The 20,531-nt window shown below is 39.0% G+C and overlaps 2 protein-coding genes across 2 annotated transcripts; both read right to left on the bottom strand.

The window, feature by feature from the left end:
• Positions 1-1,902: 1,902 nt before the first annotated feature.
• LOC132778048 (cytosolic phospholipase A2 gamma-like) lies at positions 1,903-15,491 on the bottom strand. The gene is made up of 7 exons (XM_067470535.1): positions 15,444-15,491; positions 13,565-13,727; positions 10,903-11,022; positions 9,166-9,273; positions 8,676-8,830; positions 7,844-8,012; positions 1,903-2,069 (listed from the first exon to the last, which is right to left on the bottom strand). Exons 1-7 carry the CDS (start codon positions 15,489-15,491, stop codon positions 1,903-1,905), a joined length of 930 nt encoding a protein of 309 aa, XP_067326636.1.
• Positions 15,492-18,967: 3,476 nt separating this feature from the next.
• Positions 18,968-20,327, bottom strand: LOC132779610 (olfactory receptor 10A7-like). The gene is made up of 2 exons (XM_067470537.1): positions 20,301-20,327; positions 18,968-19,921 (listed from the first exon to the last, which is right to left on the bottom strand). The coding sequence occupies exons 1-2, from the start codon at positions 20,325-20,327 to the stop codon at positions 18,968-18,970; spliced, it is 981 nt and encodes a 326-aa protein (XP_067326638.1).
• Positions 20,328-20,531: the final 204 nt, after the last annotated feature.

The following is a 20,531-nucleotide window of genomic DNA, read 5'->3' on the forward strand; positions in this document are numbered from 1 at the left end:
ATCAATATTGCTATCATCTTTCTGTTTTAATTATATACCAAAGCTGGCATTGCAGAAACAAAAAAATTAAAGGTTACCAGAAAGTGTGTGTAAATGATTCCACAAATGAATCTGTGTCAGAGAGAGAAAGAGAGCTCTGGTTTCATAAAAATGAAACTTTTCAACTAGCGTATTTTCAAAACAGGCAAAAATTCAGTTAATCGTGATCCACACACACAAAACTCAACAAAACACAGATGTCTTTAAAAGGATAACATTGTATAAAGGAGACTTTATTTTTAGGTTTTAGTTATCAGTTTATGCAGAAATTTCAAACAGAGTTACAATGTCACTCCGTATAAAGTCAAAAGATGCTTCTGTCTAGTTTTCCAAAACCTTTCTTAGGATGAGCTTCAGTACAGGTTAAAAGAAACATTAATACAACACAAAATAATACAAGGAAGGAATGAGGAATGAACAGTAAATGTGGCACACAACCTAACACCTGGGAATACTGAGAATACTAATAGAAAATTGCTTTTTCTTCTTTATGAGCAGCATAAATGTTTTTAAAATGATGACAAGATAGTACATCCTGGAAACATTAGTAGAATAAGAACTTTAATGCTTATCATTTACCTTATAAACTTCAGAATGTCTTCCAATTGTACTACCGGGGGGCCCTTGCTACATATATTAGCATGTATAAAAGAGAAAACATGGGGTGGTGGCCCTCCAAATGGAGATGTGATTCAGCATTTTCCCCTCAATCTTATGAATGTTGTTTGCATTTTCTTTTGGGTAAGAGGGGACACTTTGAATAGTGAGAGATGGCTGAGCTGCTTATAATTGTAATGAAATTGAGGAGAGACTTTCCTAAAGGTGTGTTTGGGTTTTTTCTATATTCCATCATTATCGCATGTTTAATTTAATTTTAAAATTCATATTTACACTTACACACACACATCATGAGACTTAAGCGCACTGCAGTGTTACTTTTGTTGTTATACTCATTTTTAACCTAATAAGGTGACTCAAGAGCATGCACAGAATATATGTATGTATGTATGTATGTATGTATCTTCAACTTCTCTGGCTTAAGGTCTCAGGTGCATGTCTGAGTTGAAATTTTCTCTTCTGCCAATGCCAATCAAGGATTTTTGTAAGTGACTCAAACCTTCAAGGTATCATTCACATATGTGTAGCATATTGTACGTATTGGAAAAAGAAAATACATATGCCTTTTGAGGTACATCACATATTATTTATGTGCCAATGAAGCTAATGAGAGATCCCTCTGTGTCCCCTAGCTCAGCAGAAAGGGAAGAAAGGATTATGATGACTTGGTGGCAAATCATCTCTCAAAAGTAGTCGCTCAAAAATCTCCAGCTTCCACACACACGTGCACACACACACACACACACACACACACACACATATATATATATATATATGCCACATCAGAAGTTGTGATGACACTTGGTCATCAATTTGCATCTTCCATAAAGTAATCATGATCATCTTTATTTGTTGACCGCCCTATCTGCCCAAAGGGACTCAGGGCGATTTCCAGTATATATGGTAAACATTCTATGCCAAAAGGAAAAAAACATACAAACAAATTACATCAATACAAATCACATCAAACAATATATAAATGCCTTCACTTTAAACTCAATCTGTTAATTAATTAGTCTTTTCTTTTCCTCTTCATTGGCATCCTAATAGAAGAATGACAATGTTTGTGTGTGTGTGTGTGTGTGTGTGTATTTGTGATTTAGTATGAATTAATCATTTCTGTTCCAGGACAAAACCTTTAAAACCTAACAGTTATAAATTGGATACATAATTATGATATAGGAGTGTTCTCTGGTAGAGAAAATAACTTTGATGTAAATTTTCCATTAGAGCAGAAATGTTTGCTTAAGCCTTCTGTGAAGATGGACCTATGATACGTTTGATCTCCTCCAGAATCTTTTCCTGAACATTTGCTACATTCTTCTTTGCTGCAGTGAGCAACTTTTCAATCTCCTCACTTGAGTAGCTCATATTGAATGTTGAAAATTCCTCTCTATATTCAGCAATTTTGCCTTTAAAAGATATATCATGAATGAATATACTGCAGATTAGTAAGGAAAATAGTACTTTGAAATATTTGAAAAATTGTTTAAAAAAATCTAACAACTAAAATTTACTTCAAAGTGTTACACAATCCTGAGGATATGCTTGAACCAGCAAGAATCTCCCAAGTTCAAGAAGATTATGTCCATATTCCATACAGTGTTGTTTTGTGTAGAAAATAATATCATCAATGGAGAAAATAATTTTTCTATAACGGAATATTACTTTCTCCACCCAAAAGGATGTTATTCTGTGTATACTTTGCATGTGTATGATTTGCAAAGAAGACAGCATTTTCTGCATGGTAAACAAGTTTTTCTGCATAAAAATACTTTTTACTGTGCAGAAATGCTGTTTACTGTGCAAAACAAAACATGTAAAATTTGCTCAGGATAAGTCTTGAACTGTGAATAGACTTTGAAAACTGTACAGGTTTTGATTATTTTTTCACATCAGGAAGCCACTATTAAAATTACTCATGGCTTACTCATGAACTCCTTTGTGAACTATCTATCATCTATCTATCTATCTGTCTGTCTGTCTGTCTGTCTATCTATCTATCTATTATCATCTATCTATCTATATAAATGCTCTGTGCATAATGAGTGCATTAAAAACAAAAGAACCAATGAACAAAATCACACCAAATTTGGCAACAAAATGTCTCACAACACAAGGAGTGACCATCACTCAAAAAATTATGATTTTGTCATTTGGGAGTTGTAGTTGCTGGGATTTATAGTTCACCTACAGTCAAAGAGCATTCTGAACTCCATCAACGATGGAATTGAACCAAACTTGGCACACAGAACTCTCATGACCAACAGAAAATACTGGAAGGGTTTGGTGGGCATTGACCTTGAGTTTGGGAGTTGTAGTTCACCTACATCCAGAGAGCACTGTGGATTCTAACAATGATGGATCTGGACCAAACTTGGCACAAGCACTCAATACGCCCAAATATGAACACAGATGGAGTTTGGGGAAAATAAAACTTGACATTTGAGAGTTGTAGTCACTGGGATTCACAGTTCATCTATAATCAAATAGCATTCTGAACCCCACGAATGACAGAATCAGGGCAAACTTCCCACACAGAACCCATGACCAACAGAAAATACTTAAGGCCACCCAGTCCAACTCCCTTCATCAGGGCAAGAAAATGTAATCAAAGTCCTCCTGACAAAGAGCCATCCAGCCATAGATATAGATAGATGGATAGATAGATATGATTCACACAGAGAGAGATATGAAAGGGACCCTTAAAGAAGGAGAATGATATGTTGCATGTTCCAGACAATCTCCACATCAACAGTGACAAAGAAACAGCAAGAAATACTGTTTACCCACAAGCATAAAGAAACTACATATATTAGAAACCAACACTTTCTCATTATTTTATTTTCCACATCAACAAATTGGGCCACAGCAACATGTGGCAGGGGACAGCTAGTCATTAATAGATTAGGAAAGTACATTAAAAGCTGTTCCCAAGCTTTTTTTTCAGTCATAGAAGCATTCAGAAGACTTTATTCCTTCACAGAACACTAATTCTGTTCCTGATTTTTTTCACAGAATCCTAACCATTTCCCTAAGCATTGTGAACCCACTACGTTATTTCTTCTTTCATATACTCTTATTGCCTGTGTATTTGAACAATGTAGTGGATTTGTAAATACAGATATTTAAATTTCATTTTGAAAGCAGAGATACACTGAATTAAAATAAGATCACCATACCCTAGCCCTGGCTTCTTAAAAACACTTTTTAAAAGATTTAAAGATTATATATATATATATATATATATATATATATATATATATCTCCTCTACAATGCTTTTGCAGAACCCTAATGTTCTGCGGAACACAGTCTGGGAACCACTACTATAAATAATGCTTAGGAGAAATATGGGTCTCAATGAGCAATAGACTGTCAAATATTTCCTGATTCTGTAAAGTTTTTGAACTACTTGGAAAGTTAAGTCTGCTAGGTAGTCTAGAAGATAAAACAAAAGGCTGACTCAGAAAGCCAAACCTCATAATAAGTCATTCCTGTAACAAGCTTGTAATGCTGTATGAAACTCTGAGCTTGAAGTCTTCATGTTATGAAAGACCCAGTTACAAGTTGTCACTACTGTATATGTATTCAAAATGAATGAAGCATAGAAAGGTAAACATTAGGCTTGGGCGGTTTCGTTCGTTAATTTCATATTAATTCATATTTAAATTAGCTTACGATCCAATATTGAGCAATGCAGGAATAGTGTGAGGAGTAATTAAAAATCGAAACAATTTTTCCAATTTATTTCATAATTATTTCGTAATTATTTCGTAATTATTTTGTAATTATTTCGTAATTATTTTCGCATGTCTAGTGCAAGTTTTATAGTTGTTGTTTGTTTTATCACACCAACAGTCAACAACAGAGGGAGAGGGAAGCTTCAGAAGTTCCCCCTGTCCCATTTGGAGGTTTTTTTTAGCATATTGCGCAATCGCGTCCGCCATTAACGAATCGATTCGTAATTTTACGAAATTTCGTATATTTCAAAAAATTTAAAAGGAAAATTTCGGAATTCTTAAAAAAAATGAAACGCAAGGGCCCCCTAAAAACAAAACGAGTTTAGAACCAAATTTTTCCGTGGTTACCCAAGCCTAGTAAACATCCTTTAATTTCCATGGAAATTAAATAATAATTCCTAGCAGTTTGGGAACCACTACTATAGAGTATGCTTGGGGGAACATACCAGACAGGCTGTCAAGTCTTTCCTAATTTGGTAAAATTTTTCAACCACTATTTTTCTTAACTGTTCCAAAGCTATCTTTGCTAGGTAGTCTAGACGATAAAATAAAAGACTGACTCAGGAAGCTAAACCTCATAATAAGCCATTCCTATGATAAGTTTATATTGCTATATGAACTTCTGCACTTGGTGACTTCATCTTATCAAATATTTGGCTACCAATTGTCCACCCACGGTTAGAAAAGACAAGGCATTTATCGAAACCTTATCAAATGGTTTTTGTTTGCTGTGCCAGACGTTGTACCAGCCTCATATGAGAAAATGATTAAATGAGATGAATAAACGGTTGAAGAGCAAAGGAAGCAACAGGTACAAAAATATTTTTGTTCACACATTAGGAAGGAAACAATTCACTGATAAAAAAGTAAGATGGCATATCTCTATAAGATGGGAAGGGGTGAAGACATTTCTCATTCAAATAAGCATTCTGCTTTCTTCATGAAATTTTACTTCCATCCCCAAATTTCTAATATTCGAGACAATGGGAAATTGAAAATGGTTTATACCTAGATCTCTTACATTGCATAGTCTTGATTACAATGCCTGTACTTTTTCTTTGGATGCCTAAACAGTATTTCTAAACATTTAAGTTTTAAATTACAGTAGACCCTGGGTATCTGGTAGGAATTTTTTTCAAAGACCTTCAATGGATATCAAAACCCATGTATGCCCAAGTCACATTATATACAATAGCATAGTAAAATTGTGGAGCCCCCAATGGCACAATGGCTATGTCTTTGTGTAATATGTGCAGAGGCAGCTCATCCATTACGCGAAGTAAGCGGTCGCAGAACACTTTTTTTGCCAGGGGCGCAGAGGCACCTCTGTAAATGCCCCTTGACTGCCACTTGAGGAGCGCCCCCTCAGCTCACAACAGCCCTAACAGTCTGGGAGAAGCCTCGGCTTTCTTGCCTCGCTGCCGGGTGATCCTCTTCCCAAAGGGGCCGGGCCCTTGAGCCTCGCCTAGCCCCTCTTGTTCCTGCTCCACCCAGCCACCGGGTGCGCAAGTAGAGCCGGTGCTCAATCGTTCTCCGCTTTTGATCCCTTCCCCATGACCGGCTCCCTTTCCCGATCCCCCGGCTCTCCACCCGCCTCCTCTCCTCTCCTCAATCCGCGGGTGGGCCAAGGGGCGGAGCCGCCACGCCTGGCCCGCTTCAGGTCCGGAGGCGCGTCTGAAGACCCCAGCATGTGCACCAAAAGTCACCTCTTCTCCTGACTTTCTCTTCAGCCATTGGGACCAAGAGAGAGAGAGAGAGAGCCCCTCCGGCTGGAGATATCTCCCACCTCCGCTCCCTCCTTTGTTTCTGGCATACCTTCAGGAAAGGTGGGCATCTCCACCTCTGTCTCTCTCTCTCTCTCTCTCTCTCTTTCTCTCGGTCCCAATGGCTGAGGAGAAAGTCAGGAGAAGAGGTGACTTTTGGTGCACACGCCAGGGTCTTCAGGCACACCTCTGGACCCAAAGCGGGCCAGGTAAAGGAGCAATTGCGACAAGTGTAGTTACTGGGATGTATAGTTCACCTACAATCAAAGAGCATTCTGAACTCCACCAATGATGGAATTGAACCAAATATGGCACACAGGACTCCCATGACAAACAGAAAATATATATCAATTATTGGTTGGGGGGGCACCAAAATACTGTTTGCTTACTGTTGAACATTACCTAGGGCCACCTCTGGATATTAGGCCTGGGTAACAAAGGAAAAAATTTGTTTCTAAAATCGATTTGTATTTGGGGGGTTTTTTTGTTTCGATATTTAAAATAATTACAAAATTTTCCTTTTAAAAAGTTCGATATTTACGAAATTTCGTAAATGGTAAAAAATTAACTAATCGATTTCCAAAACAATAACGAATCGATTCGTTAATGGCAGACGTGACCGCGAAATACGCTAAAAAACCTCCAAAACCTTCTGAAGCTTCCCTCTCCCTCTGTTGTTGACTGTTGGTGTGATATTATAATTTTTTTTCACTAATTAAACCATAAAACTGGCCCAGACATGCGGAAATAATAACAAAACGACCTCAAAACAATAACGAAACGAATACAATATCGAAATACGAAGCATTTACAAAACGTTTTTGAAAATTTGTTTTTTTTAATAATTGCTCCAGAATGGTTCGTTATCGTTTTGTAATTGAAAAAATTAACGAATTATTAACGAATTACGAATTAACGAAACGAAACCGCCCAGCCCTACTGGATATGTGATGTTATTTTATGTGATGTGTTTAATAATGTTTAATGTTTTATCGGGGGAGGGTCTATTTTGATGTTTTATACTGTTTTTTATCAATGGCATTGAATTGTTGCCAACACTGTGTACTGCCCTAAGTCCCCTTCAGGGTTGAGAAGTGTGGTATGCAAATACTGCAAGTAAATAATAAATAAATAAACCCTTGTGCAAGCAGGACTGAAGACCGACAGGTCGGAGGTTCGAATCCGGGGATAGCGCAGATGAGCTCTTTCTGTCAGCTCTAGCTTCCCATGCGGGGACATTAGAGAAGCCTCCCACAAGGATGGTAAAAACATGAATACATCTGGGAATCCCCTGGGCAAGGTCTTTGCAGACAGCCAGTTCTCTCAAACCAGAAGTGACTTGCAATTTCTCAAGTCGCTCTTGACATGAGCCAAAAAAAAGTAAAATTGTGTCCCTTTATAAAATTGCATAATTGGGGTTAGTCCTTGGAAATTTTTTGGAGGGGTGGGGAGAATATTTTCAAGCAATACATAGACGAATCTGTGGATACAGAACCATGGATATGGGGAGCCAGCTGTGCTGCAAGGAAGAAAATGTAGGAAGTGAAAGATGGCAGGATTCTAATTTGAAGGGAACAAATTATTTTACTTTCAGTGAATCTACAGCACTAGATCACAAATTTTTATCAGCAATATCTCAACACAATATTTCCCACATGAATCCCATTCTTTTTTTTTTTTACCTGGACAGTTCACTTTGTTGAACAGTGGGCAATGCATGACGGTCGGACCCTGTTCTCCCCTGAAGATGTAGCAATTAGATGGATTATCTGTGTCTTCCACTTCCCTCTCATTTATCTCAGGAAATGGGATTCCATGTGCTTTACAATACTCAGAAGCTTTTTTAATGGTCTGAACCAATATGAAAAATATAGTTAATTGCAAAATTTACTTGAAAGTCGCATCTTGGTTTCACAGTCTCCTAGGTGTCATTGGCTGGAGACAGTGATTCAGGTTTTATCCAGGAATCTGGTAATAAATAAGGCATCTCAGATAATGTAGGTTGTTCCAATAGTATCACTCTCTCAGCCCTTCCACACAGCCATATAACTCAGAATATCTAGGCAGAAAATCCCACAATATCTGCTTTGAACTGAGTTATCTGAAACCACACTGTCATATATCCCAGTTCAAAGCAGATAGTGTGAGGTTTTATTCAGCTGTGTTGAAGGGGCCTCTGTTGTTGCACTATTATGATCCTATGTGACTATTTCTACCAGATGTTTTGTCAGCCTACTTCTTTTATTTCAGGTCTATTTGAGGGGGCCCTTTTTGTTTGCAAACTTTTTTTGCAGAAAATTATCACAAAATGAAGAGTGTGGATCATTGAAAAAATATGTGCAATTTTTTAAAAAAACACACCCAGCAGAGAGACAATTTTGGAAATGCTTCATTTCGTGTGTATAAACATTTAGTAAGTGAAAAAGTCTGCACCCTTAGAATAACTAGTTATAGATTTCCGTCAGGCTAGTAGTACCTTCCAATATTACAGAGTAGTTTGAAAAAAAAAGTTACCAGGAAAGGATCTTGAGCACTGTAATCAAAGGAGATTATCAGCTTTACTTCTCGCTCAGGCCTCAGAGCGGATGGGTAAGCAGTGTTTATGGTATTACCAGCATCGATCAGCTCAAGGACCTGTTTACTTGTCAGCTCTGGAAATTCAACATCGGCTAACCACATATAATGGAATAAAGATAAAACCTGATAAAACCAGTATAAATTTCCTAGCTATTATAAACTGACATTAATGCCACCATTGCTATGGATGATTGTGAGAATATTGTGCCAACAGTAGGATAAATGTTTTAAATAAGGGGTTGGCAATTATAGAGGTGACAGAGACCATTTCTGACCAAGCCTCCCTCCTTCCCATTCATGCTAATGTAGCTGAGACATACCTAAGAATGTCCCATAAGAGTGTTATCCTACAGCTGAAGTGTATAATATTCACACAAAGGATGTATTTATGCATATGAATATGAATATACTTTTGATGGAAACTTACAGCAGTGGTACAAGAAGTTGTATGTGGTTCCCCAAGTCCAACTCAAAAGGCACAAAAATGTCTTTTTCATTCCATTATATAAAACGTTATAGGAATGATTTGCAAATCCTGCAAGAAATGATATGTAGAGCTAAGAATGGCAAGGTAATTAAAAACCATAATTGAAAAATACATCTCCAAATTACTTTTCAAAGTGCTTCAGACTTAAGGAATGACCAATCAGACCAGGGTATAGGGTGGCAACCTGTGCTGGACGGGGTTGCACTCCCCCTGAAGTCACAGATCCGCAGTTTGGGTGTCCTGGACTTTTCACTTACGTTTCAGGCTCAGGCATCGGTGGTGGCCGGGAGGGCCTTTGCACAATTAAGACTCGTGCGCCAACTGCAACCGTACCACAGGAAGGCGGATCTGGCCAAGGTGGTCCACGCCTTAGTCACCTCTAGATTGGATTACTGCAATGCACTCTACGTGGGGCTGCCCTTGAAGACGGCTCGGAAATTTCAGATGATCCAACGGGCGGCAGCCAGGTTGTTAACTGGGGCTCCTTTCAGAGAGGTCATCCCTCCTGTTCAAGGAGCTCCACTGGCTGCCATTCATCTACCGGACCCAATTCAAGGTGCAGGTTCTTACCTACAAAGCCCTGAATGGTTTGGGACCCGCCTACCTGGTTGATCGCATCTCTGTATACGAACCCACACAATCCCTTCGATCATCCGGGGAGGCCCTGCTCTCAATCCCACCAGCTTTGCAGGCGCGATTGGTGGGGACGAGAGAGAGGGCCTTTTTGGTGGTGACCCCTGGACTCTGGAACTCCCTCCCTAAAGACATCAGACAGGCCCCAACTTTGGCAGTCTTCAGGAGGAGCTTGAAGATGTGGCTGTTCCAGTGTGCCTTCCCGGAATAATGATCCCATTGCACTTTGTCCTCCAAAACACTTTACATTTTTTAGGTCTGCTCGTATGCCCTTCCACAAACTCCATTTTACCTTTTTGGCCATGTCCCAGCATTATTTCCAATTTTAATCTCTACATTTGGCCATCCCACTGTTTTTAATTGTGTGTTGTCTTATTGATAATGTTGTATATTTTATTGTCTATGTTTTTATTTTATTTGCTTGTATTGTTGTTATTATTGCTTGTATTGTTGTGTTTGGGCTTGGCCTCATGTAAGCCACACCGAGTCCCATGGGGAGATGGTAGTGGGGTACAAATAAAGTGTTATTATTATCATCATCATCATCATCATCATCATCATCATCATCATCATCTATTCTATTTGGACAGTAACCATATAAAAGCCCATAATCAGGATATAATTCCAGCTGCACAGTCTCAAAGATGGTTTTCAGGTTATGCTAATTTTGATAATTGGATATAATCTACAGCCACCGTGACTAGTAGCCTTTTCTCCATTAAATTTTAACAGAAAGTATATGTAATAATTCCTGTATTTGCTATCTCCACAGATGTAGGCATTTTACTTCTCTAGTTTTGAGTGGGAGCAGCACCGATGAACTTCTTCCCAGACCAGACCAAGTAGAATCCTTAGGAATGTGTTTGTGCTAGTGTTACTCATGCATCTTTACTCATAAATTTGACAGAATCTGTGACTATTAAAAAAAACAGCAACATTGCAAACAACGTGTACTATTAGCATGTACAGACAAAATGAAGTGATTAAAAGAACTACTGGAATAAACCGCCATTCAAAGCAAAATCTGGCCACTACAATACTTACCCCCATAATCTTCATCCATAGCTTGACTCAGATTAATGCATTCTTCTTTTTTTCTTTCTGAATCTGCATTAGTCCAGGTCTGGCGAATGCTTTTGAGCAACTTGCAACTTTTGCTGAAAGCTTTGTGAAAGGTGGGGGGGAAATATGGTAGATTAAGACAGAGGAAAAATAGATTTTCCAGGCACCTAAGGAAATAGAATGATAAGCATGAAATGTTCAAGAAGATGACGTTAACAGGGAGGGTTAATTTTCAGATCAATTCGGCTTACTCACAAGTAAGTAGGCATAAGATAGCAGCTTAATTAAAATCAATTTTGCTTTTTTGTTATTGTTGCCCTGGTTTGTTTAATTCATTATACAGAATAGAAATGGAACCATTATATTCTCAAAACCTTGCAAGCTTTTATCAGCTTAAGTCAACAAAAAATGTCGGAATGTATATCAATGGCTTAAGGAATAAAGACCAATTTTACCGTGAGAGCAAATTTTATTCCATGACAGTAAGCCTTAAGAATGCATGTGTTGATTTTATTTATTTATGTGTTGATTTGAGCTTTGGACTATAACTCCGGAGAATAGAATTCAAATCCTTATTCATGGATGACCTTGGGCAAGTCACGTTGGCAAGGGCCAACCCTTCCAAAGAAATCTTACCAATAAAACCCTATGATAGATTAATCTTGGGGCATCATATCTCACAATCACTTGAAAGCACACACATTTGTGGAAGGGGAAATAATGATAATAACACCACCTGCCCAAGTAACAGGAAATTCCCCAAGAGCCATCAGGAATCCATCCAGATTCATAAGCCTCCTAGGGCAAACAATTTTAATGGGTCCTCCATCCCTGCAAAGTTACTGAGTCCTATTCAGTCTAAATCTAGTTAGATAGTGACCTGTCCATGACAACAATGCCATAGGGAGCTCCTCCATTGCCAGTTCATCATCATCCCACCCTCTGTTCAAAATACAAGGTCTAGAGTGTGTCCAGCAGCATGTGCTGGACTAACTGGGAGAAACCCATCGTTCTCATGGTAGACATGAAGTTCTGAGCCACTCCCGACAGAGCAGTCCCAGCATAACAGTCTGTGAATGCATAGAGTGAACACAAGAAATGTGTTTAAAATCCATGATTAAAACTGACTGGATAAGCTTGCCAGAAAAGATAGGGCTTCAAATGTATTTTAAATTTCAACAGATCATTTAACTGTCAGAGCTCTTCTGGCAGGTCAATCCACAGTCTTGGGGTGGCCGATGAAAAGGTCCTCTGGGTGGTGGTCGCCAGCCAGGTTCTGGAAGGCAGGAGTAGTGTGTCATCCCGTGCCCCCCCCCCCCCAGGACCTAAGTGTTTGGGGTGGATTGTACAAGGGAAAGTTAGCCTGTAGGAAAACTGGACCCAAACCATGTAGGGTCTTAAAGCTCAAAACCAACACTTTGTACTTTGCTGAGAAACAAATTGGCAGCAAGTGAAGTGACTTTAGTATAGGGATGATATGCTCACTCCTAGATGTTCCTGTAACCAATGTGCGACAAGTGGGAAGGCACAGAAAACAACAAAACCTATTAAGGAAATAACATTTATGAGCAGAAATGTTATTTCTCACACAGAAAAGGTTGTTTTCTGTGCAGAAAATACCATATGCTGAATTTGCCCAGAATAAGTCTCGAACTGCAAATCATCTTCAAAAACTGACCAATTATTGAAGAATTTCTCAAGGGAAGAAGAAAAATCGCTAAAATTAGTCATTGCTTCCTTTCAGAAGACAGTTAGTAAAGAATAGCATCCCTACTTTGTGATGAACAGTGACTGAAATCCTGTCCATGCATTATGCTGACAGATTTGTTTTTTGCAATGTTATGTAGCAGGAGCAAGAGAAGGCAGACACAATCTGCTCACTCCAAGCAGTCTATTTGTCCAAGGCCTTATTTCTTCACAGCCACGGATATTCTTTTTCCTCCAACTGCCACCACCTAAGTTTGAAAGTGTATGACTGCTTAGTGCACCAATAAGATTTTGGACTCTGGGCCTTTCCAGACAGGGCTTTATCCCTGGAGCATCTGCATTTAAAAATCGCAGATGTTCCTGGGGCCCTATCCACACACACCACAGAAAGCACATGCTCTTCTGGGACTGTTCTTCTGGGACTGGCCTGGGAGAACACCTAGAGAATCTATCCCCCTCCCCAAAAGCCCTAAAACCTCCTTTAAAAAATAAAAGTACTTACCCAACCTTCATATCCCCCCCCCCCCCGTTTTCCCGGTGCATCATTTCTATGCACCAGTAGAGCTGCCACAGCTCTCCAATAGAAGTTAGGTAATGGTGCCTGGACTGCAGTCTACACACTGGCAGTAGTGGGTTTATCCCACGCCTTCCAAGAAGGCACGGAATAAACCCTCTATCAAATTAATTTTCTTGGTTTTCTGGCAAATTAATTGAAGTTTCCACAATAAAGGGTCTGTCTAGATCCACCCTCCATTTCACTGCTATTCTTGTAGTTTTGTGGTGTTGTTGATTGTTCAGCTCCTTCTTATGATTTTATTGGTGCATCCATTCAGATGACTGCATTCATTGAACACAAGCTTGGATCTTAGTGAGAAAAGAGCTTTTAATTAAAGAAACATAACTCATAAAGAAAATCTTGGGGCTGAAGTTTACATACCGTCCAGGATAGTCTCTAGGTGGTCAAACTGTTTATCTGCTTCAGTGCCCTTAGACAGTTTAAGTTCCAGAACAGACTGATAAGCCTTGAAGAGTTTATTGAGTTTCTTATCATCTTTGTCTAAGAATGAAACACAGCAGGAAACAGAGTTGTAAATAGTATCCTAGTGTCCTCTTTTCAGCTCATTTAAAGCTCTTTAAAAAAAAAATCAAGACTACAGACCAGAAGCAAACAGAAACTGCCTCCATAAGATGGGAAATCAAAGTCCTTAGTATAATAATTCCAAAATTTGGGCTGTAAACCATTTTGCCCTTTGGTTGAAGTCACGCTATTCAAAAGCATACAGGACAAAGGTATTGGCAGATTTGAAGGAACCCAAAGTTAGCAAAAGTATCAAAAAATGGAGGAAAGGCTAAGAGGAAGAAGCTATAAAAAAAAAGTCCAATGAGGACTGGATATGAAGAGTGAAACCAGCTGGCTTTTAATCAGGAAGAACTTCATACTGCAACATTCAGTTATAATCCTCAACCTGTATTGATTCTGCCACTGCTGGTGTCTATTCATTTTTCTTGGATTAATGTAGATGTATGACTACTTGTTCTGATGTCATTTTGCTATATTATACAGAAAATTTGCAGTCCCTATAAATGAATTAGATGACCAATTTGATATGGACCTTATTATTATTGTTATTATTATTATTATTATTATTATTATTATTTACCATCTGTCAGCTGTAAAATGCCACCCTACTCAGATCTGCACACATTATTTGCCGATACTTCACACAGCCCTAGACACTTTAGTAACGTCTGACGTGTGATTGAATACAAAAGCCAGCATAGCGCCAAACTCCATTGCTCCTCCCTTCCAGGCTCCTCTCTTATAAATGCACTTTTTATCCCTATCTCACACAGGGTTTTGACCTTTTAACACTTTACCTCACACATCTGGCCCGCCCTCTGTGTTCGATTTTATTATGCTATTTTATATTGTTTATTTTATTTGTTATTTATATATTTTGTTATGATGGGGTTTGTTTTTTTATTTGTTTTGTGTTTAATTATGTTGTATTATTTTCGACTTGGCCTCATGTTAGCCACCCCGAGTCCCCTTTGGGGAGATGGTGGCGGGTTAATATTATTATTATTATTATTATTATTATTATTATTATTATAGTGAACTTGTTTGCTGTGTACTAATCTTGTTGTGTATCAAATAACAAATATTTTATTTTTTACCTGCCTCTCCCTGTGGCTCAAGGTGGGTAACAAAACAATTAAAAAAAACACAAACAATGCAAAAATTCAACAAATATACATATTTCTCCAGTCTCTGCCCTTTATCTTATCAATCGTTAGATGGGTGCTTTTTTGGGGCTGCAACTTTTTATCCAGTCTTTTAACATTTTCTTTAACCAATTGCTCTTTCTCAGCACACTGGACAGAAATATGAGGCTAGAGCACATCTGTTTCACAAGTAATGCAGGTATTAGTAAAAGGAAGAGAGTCAAGTTTTTGCAGAAGGGTCTCCATATCACCTTTTAGCTCATTTAGCTTATCTTTTATATCTTTTATATATTTATTTACCATAAATTCTGTTGAGTTTTCCTATGTCAGTGTCTCCACCTTCTGGTTTTGTTGTTTAATTGACATTTTAGTTTTAGACTTCATTTCAGGATTCCTGCAGCAAGTATCTGGGCTAAATGCATACAGTAGCAACACCTGTGAGGATCCCAATTCATGACCCTGGTCTTCTTCCAGCTCCTCTCTGGTAGGCAAGGGAGAATCCAGTATCTGTTGTATTCCCTGCTCTATCTGAGTTTTCCTTCCAGGATTTCAGACATATTAGAGATAGGAGTAAGGTTTGTTTTACTTACATTTCCTTTCCATGCAAAAAAAATCTTCAATTCTTGGCTGTTCGGCATGTTTGGGCTGAGCGAGTGAACCTGAGCTAATGCCAAGCTACTTCCTTCTTATAATAATAATAATAATAATAATAATAATAATAATAATAATCTTTATTTAATACCCTGCCACCATTACTTGGGGCAACTTACATGAGGCCAAGCCCAACAGCATATTACAATAAAATAAAAACCAAAACACGACAACAAACACAGTAAAATACATAAAACATGTGAATATAATAAACAATATAAAATGCAAAACAAAATAGCTCACAATCACAATGACAATGAGTGGGCCGCATGTACAAGATAAAATACTAAGAACTCAGGATGAGATAGAAATGGACCAGATTGTTTGGGAGGGAGAAACTCATAAAGGAATGGGGTCGTAAAAATAGGCCTTCATACAAATGGGAAATATACTCTGGGGACAAGACGTTGGGGGGGGGGGGGGTAACTGTGTGTGGTTGTATGGCTACTCTCCAAAAGCGCAACGGAAAAGCCAGGTTTTGAGATCCCTCTTGAAGGTTTCTAAGGTGGGGGCTTTCTTTTCCTTTTCCCCATTGCCCAGTTTAGAAACCTTTCATGGGCTTTTATTTAAGCCTTTATCTTATTGAGGTAAATTTGATAAAATAAAAATAGGGCTATTTAATAAAAATAAATCCTTAAAACCTGCAATCCTCAGGAGCTCTCTCCCTGCTCCTCAGCTCAGCTCTAGTTCAATACTCTATAAATATTTCTATAAAAGACCCATATTAAGACTGCATATCTATACATGTTAAATTACACAAAACAGACATCACACAAAGGGCCTGAGTTTAAGATTCATAGTTAAAAACTGTTCTGGTAGGCCTGCCGGAAGAGATGTGTCATTAGATGGTTTTCAAATTCTACCAGCAGGTCATTCCAGAGTATTGGGGCGGCCAATGAAAAGGTTATCTGAGTGTTGGTTGCTAGTTGGGTTCTGGGAGGCTGGGCAGAGGCCCCATCAGAGGACCTAAGTATTTTGGGGAGGATTACACAAGTGAAGGCGATCCTGAAGGTAACCTGGTATGTACTGGACTCAGATCATTTGCTGGCTTCAATTTTTATTTACAGTTTATTGTCACATTTCAAAAGCCTAGATTTGGTGTTTTTTTTTAAAAAAAAAAAACTACAATCATCACCCTAGATTGGTTACAACAAGCTAGCAATTTTGGAGGTCCAACCCAGCTGGGAGCAGAATAAATAGTATAGATTTGGGGGACAGAAAGTCAATTAACTTTCACAGTTGAGAGACAAACGTAACTGGACATATTCTAGGAACCCTTCTACACAGGCCCAAAACCCATGATGGGTTTCGGATTAACCTGAGGAGTCCAAACGACATCTCTATTTAAAATGAATTAATTCAGAAAAAGCCAAGGTTTCCCTGGTTTGTTCTGAATTAATTTGATACCCCATTAGATCCAGATCTTCCTGAAAGACCTGGGTCTAATGGGGTATTAGGCCTGTAGAGACTCACTTTCAAGTAGTCTCGTCTCAGGACAAGACGAGACTACTCCATTGTCTCCATTGCCATCACACTCCTTTTGGGCTTCTGGAGCCCAAAGGTGCAGGATGGTGACCATCTCCTCCCCCAAACGCCCTAAAAGTCAAGTAAAAAGTACTTGACCTCCATAACTTGCTTCCTCACATCATCCTGGTGTAAGGAGACCGGGAGGGGGGTTGGAGGAGGTATTTTCCTCCTCAGCCCTCCCGTCTCCTCAGGTATAATTTCCTTGCACCAGAAGGACATGGGGAGAGAAGTTATGGTATGCAGATACCTTTTACTTGACTTTTAGGGAAAAATTCAGTCCTGCCAGCCCTAGGATTTAACCCATTGCGCCACCAGGGGCTCCACTCCTTAAGAGTGGTTTCCTGAAGGGAGAGTATAACCTGACTTCCTTTGTGTCCCCATGGGGAGAATCCCAAGGTCTAGTTGAATGATATTAGAGGAAAGGACCCCAGAAAAAGTAGTTCCTCTAGTAGGTGCTCTAACCCAGATCTAGTTGAAGGATATTAGAGGAAAAGACCCCAGAAAAAGTGGTTTCTTAAGCCTGATGCCTTCACCCAGGTATAGTTGAAGAATATTAGGGGGAAATGACCCTAGATCCTTTGACTCTCTATCGTATTTTTCTTGTGGCTTCTGTGTGTGTGCGCACTCCTTTTCTCACACAAAAAGCCTGAGACTATCCTCCCAAATACACACACACACACTTTATATATATAGGTGTGACCATAGTGTGGGTGCTGCTGGGTCAAGTTGCCAGGATTTCAGGGGAGTGAAAGCCAGTGAGGACCCTTCCACACAGCCCTATATCCCAGAATATCAAGGCAGAAAATCCCACATTATCTGAGTGTGGACTCAGATAACCCAGTTCAAAGCAAATATTGTGGGATTTTCTGCCTTGATATTCAGCAGTATAGAGCTGTGTGAAAGGGCCCAGAGAGGTACTACTGAATCTCAATCAGATCACCCCATGGGATACCTGCTTGGTTTTTTTTCCCCTAGAAACTTTAAGAATTCCCTAGAAAATCGGAGGATGACCCAGATGTTCTGAAACATTCTGGAGGGCTGGCAGTGGTAAATATGCCCTCCAAGTGTGGCCGTTTTCATCCCAATTGCCCTAAGTACGAAGGAAAGGGGAGCCTTGGAAGTTCCCTCATTGCTGCCAATGGGCCAGATCTTCCCGGAGCAAAAATTGATCTTTCAGCTGCCAGATTGAAAAGGCATTTTGCCCTCCCAAATTTGGGAAGCTCCCCAAAAAAATGAAACAGGGGCAGGGGGGCACCAAAATCAGGACACCAAAAATGGCATGGGTTTACCTGAATTGCACACCCCTAGTTGCAAACAAGGTCACCATAAATTAATAAACAGATATGTATCAAACAAATAACAGAAATGCTGATTGAGGTATATTAATATGGTATATTAAAAGTTAATATCAACAGCCCAAGAGGTGAGAAAATATAAAAATACATGCCTCAATGGAATTCCTGAAATTCTCAATACAGAATATAAACGTACATGGAATGAATCAGGAGCTGGCACTCTAATGGGTAAAATAAATTCAACCTTTGGCCCCTTCCACACAGCTGAATGAAATCCCACATTATCTGCTTTGAACTGGAATACATGGCAGTGAGGACTCAGATAACCCAGTTCAAAGCAGATATTGTAGGATTTTCTGCCTTGATATTGTGGGTTATATGGCTGTGTGGAAAGGCCCTGAAACTGTTTGAAATAAATGCAACTTCTATTGCTAGCAGGGCAGTCACTCCTAGGAATGATGGAGTGGTTTCATATATCCTCCATGAAATGTTTTTCATTGCCATACAACCTTCATATCCATGTTCCTGGACTTACTGTGGAAACATGAAGTGGTGGATCTTAGCAAAACCTCTTGAAATTAATGACTTCCAGCAGAAACATACTATAGAATTATGCAGAGGAAAATAAGACCATCCCAAACCTAAGGAAATTGAGCCACATTGCAAACTTTACTGATAATTCTATAAACAGCCTGTTTTACTTCTTTGTTTCTCAAACTGTATATAAGAGGATTGGCCATAGGGGTTAAAACAGTATAAGAGAGAGAAAAAATCTGATGAAGCCTCTTCAGTGTATTTGTTTTTGGAACAATATAGACACCAATCAAGGAGCCAAAAAAGAGTGTTACTACAATGAGATGGGATGAGCAAGTGGAGAAGGCTTTCTGTCTCATAACTTTGGACTGTATCTTGAAAATGTTGATGATGATAAATACGTATGAGATCAAGGTAAGCAAGAAAGGACCCAGGGTATCCATAGAGGCCAAGATTAAAGTTATAAGTTCCACCGTGTGTACGTTGCTACAGGAAAGCTTTAAAACCGGGGCAAGATCACAAAAGAAATGCTCAATTTCATAGGGGCCACAAAACGATAGCTGCATCTCTAAAGATGCTATAATTGTGTTACTTAGAAAACCACTTATCCAAGAACCAATAATAAGCCAGAAACAAAGTCTGCTATTCATCAGAGTGGTGTAGTGCAATGGTTGACATATTGCCAAATAGCGATCATATGACATCACAGCCAGGAGATAACATTCTGTAGATGCTAAGACACCAAAGAAATAGTATTGCACAAGGCAGCCATTAATAGAAATAGACCTATCTCCAGTCCAAAGACTGAAGAACAATCTGGGCAAGATAGTTGAGGTGTAGCAGATCTCCAAGCAGGACAGATTCACTAGGAAGAAGTACATGGAAGTCTGGAGGTGCAAATCAACTACAACAAGCACAATTAGGAGGGAATTCCCAGCCATGGTGATAATGTAGATTATTAGCAATGTCAGGGAGAGAAGAGTTTGCAGTTCTGGGATATCACCAAATCCAAGAAGAATAAAGCATCCAATAGTTGTTTGATTTGTCTGGATTTGAATTTGCTGTAGGAAATAACAGAATTTATGAAATATTATGTTATATGGATATATGCAGGCATATTTATTTATTTATTTATTTATTTATTTATTTAAAACATTTATATTCCACCCTTCTCACCCTAAAGGGGACTCAGGGTGGAGCACAACATATATACGGCAAACATTCAATGCCAGGACATAAAACTGTAAACATATACAAACATTAAAATCCCATATACACACATACTACTGATAGCTTCTGGTTCCACCTGGATTTAAAAACCATTATGCCAACTCTCAGCTCTCTTTTTCTCACTTCTTGCCAACATCCCAGGTAGTCATTTCAAATTGTCTTTTGCTGTCCCTCCTTTCCTCTTGGTCCTGGTAATCATAACATCTGTACCAGCTTCACTTGCATTGTATACTCCATCTTCCCTCTCTCCATGTTGTTTGTCTTCTCCTCTATCCTTTTTTCTTTCTAGTCCCCCGCCCCATCTCCTCACATGTCATTCCCTCCCCTGAGGACAACATAAGGAGAGGCTTCATGGCTGCCAGGGACCTTTTTCATTAAGTTTTAGGGGGTAAATTTAGAGTTGGAGGGAGAATGGGGGTGCTATATTGCTCCTCTGGGCTT

This window comes from Anolis sagrei, chromosome 6 (assembly GCF_037176765.1).
Source record: "Anolis sagrei isolate rAnoSag1 chromosome 6, rAnoSag1.mat, whole genome shotgun sequence".
NCBI classification, from domain to species: Eukaryota; Metazoa; Chordata; class Lepidosauria; order Squamata; family Dactyloidae; genus Anolis; species Anolis sagrei.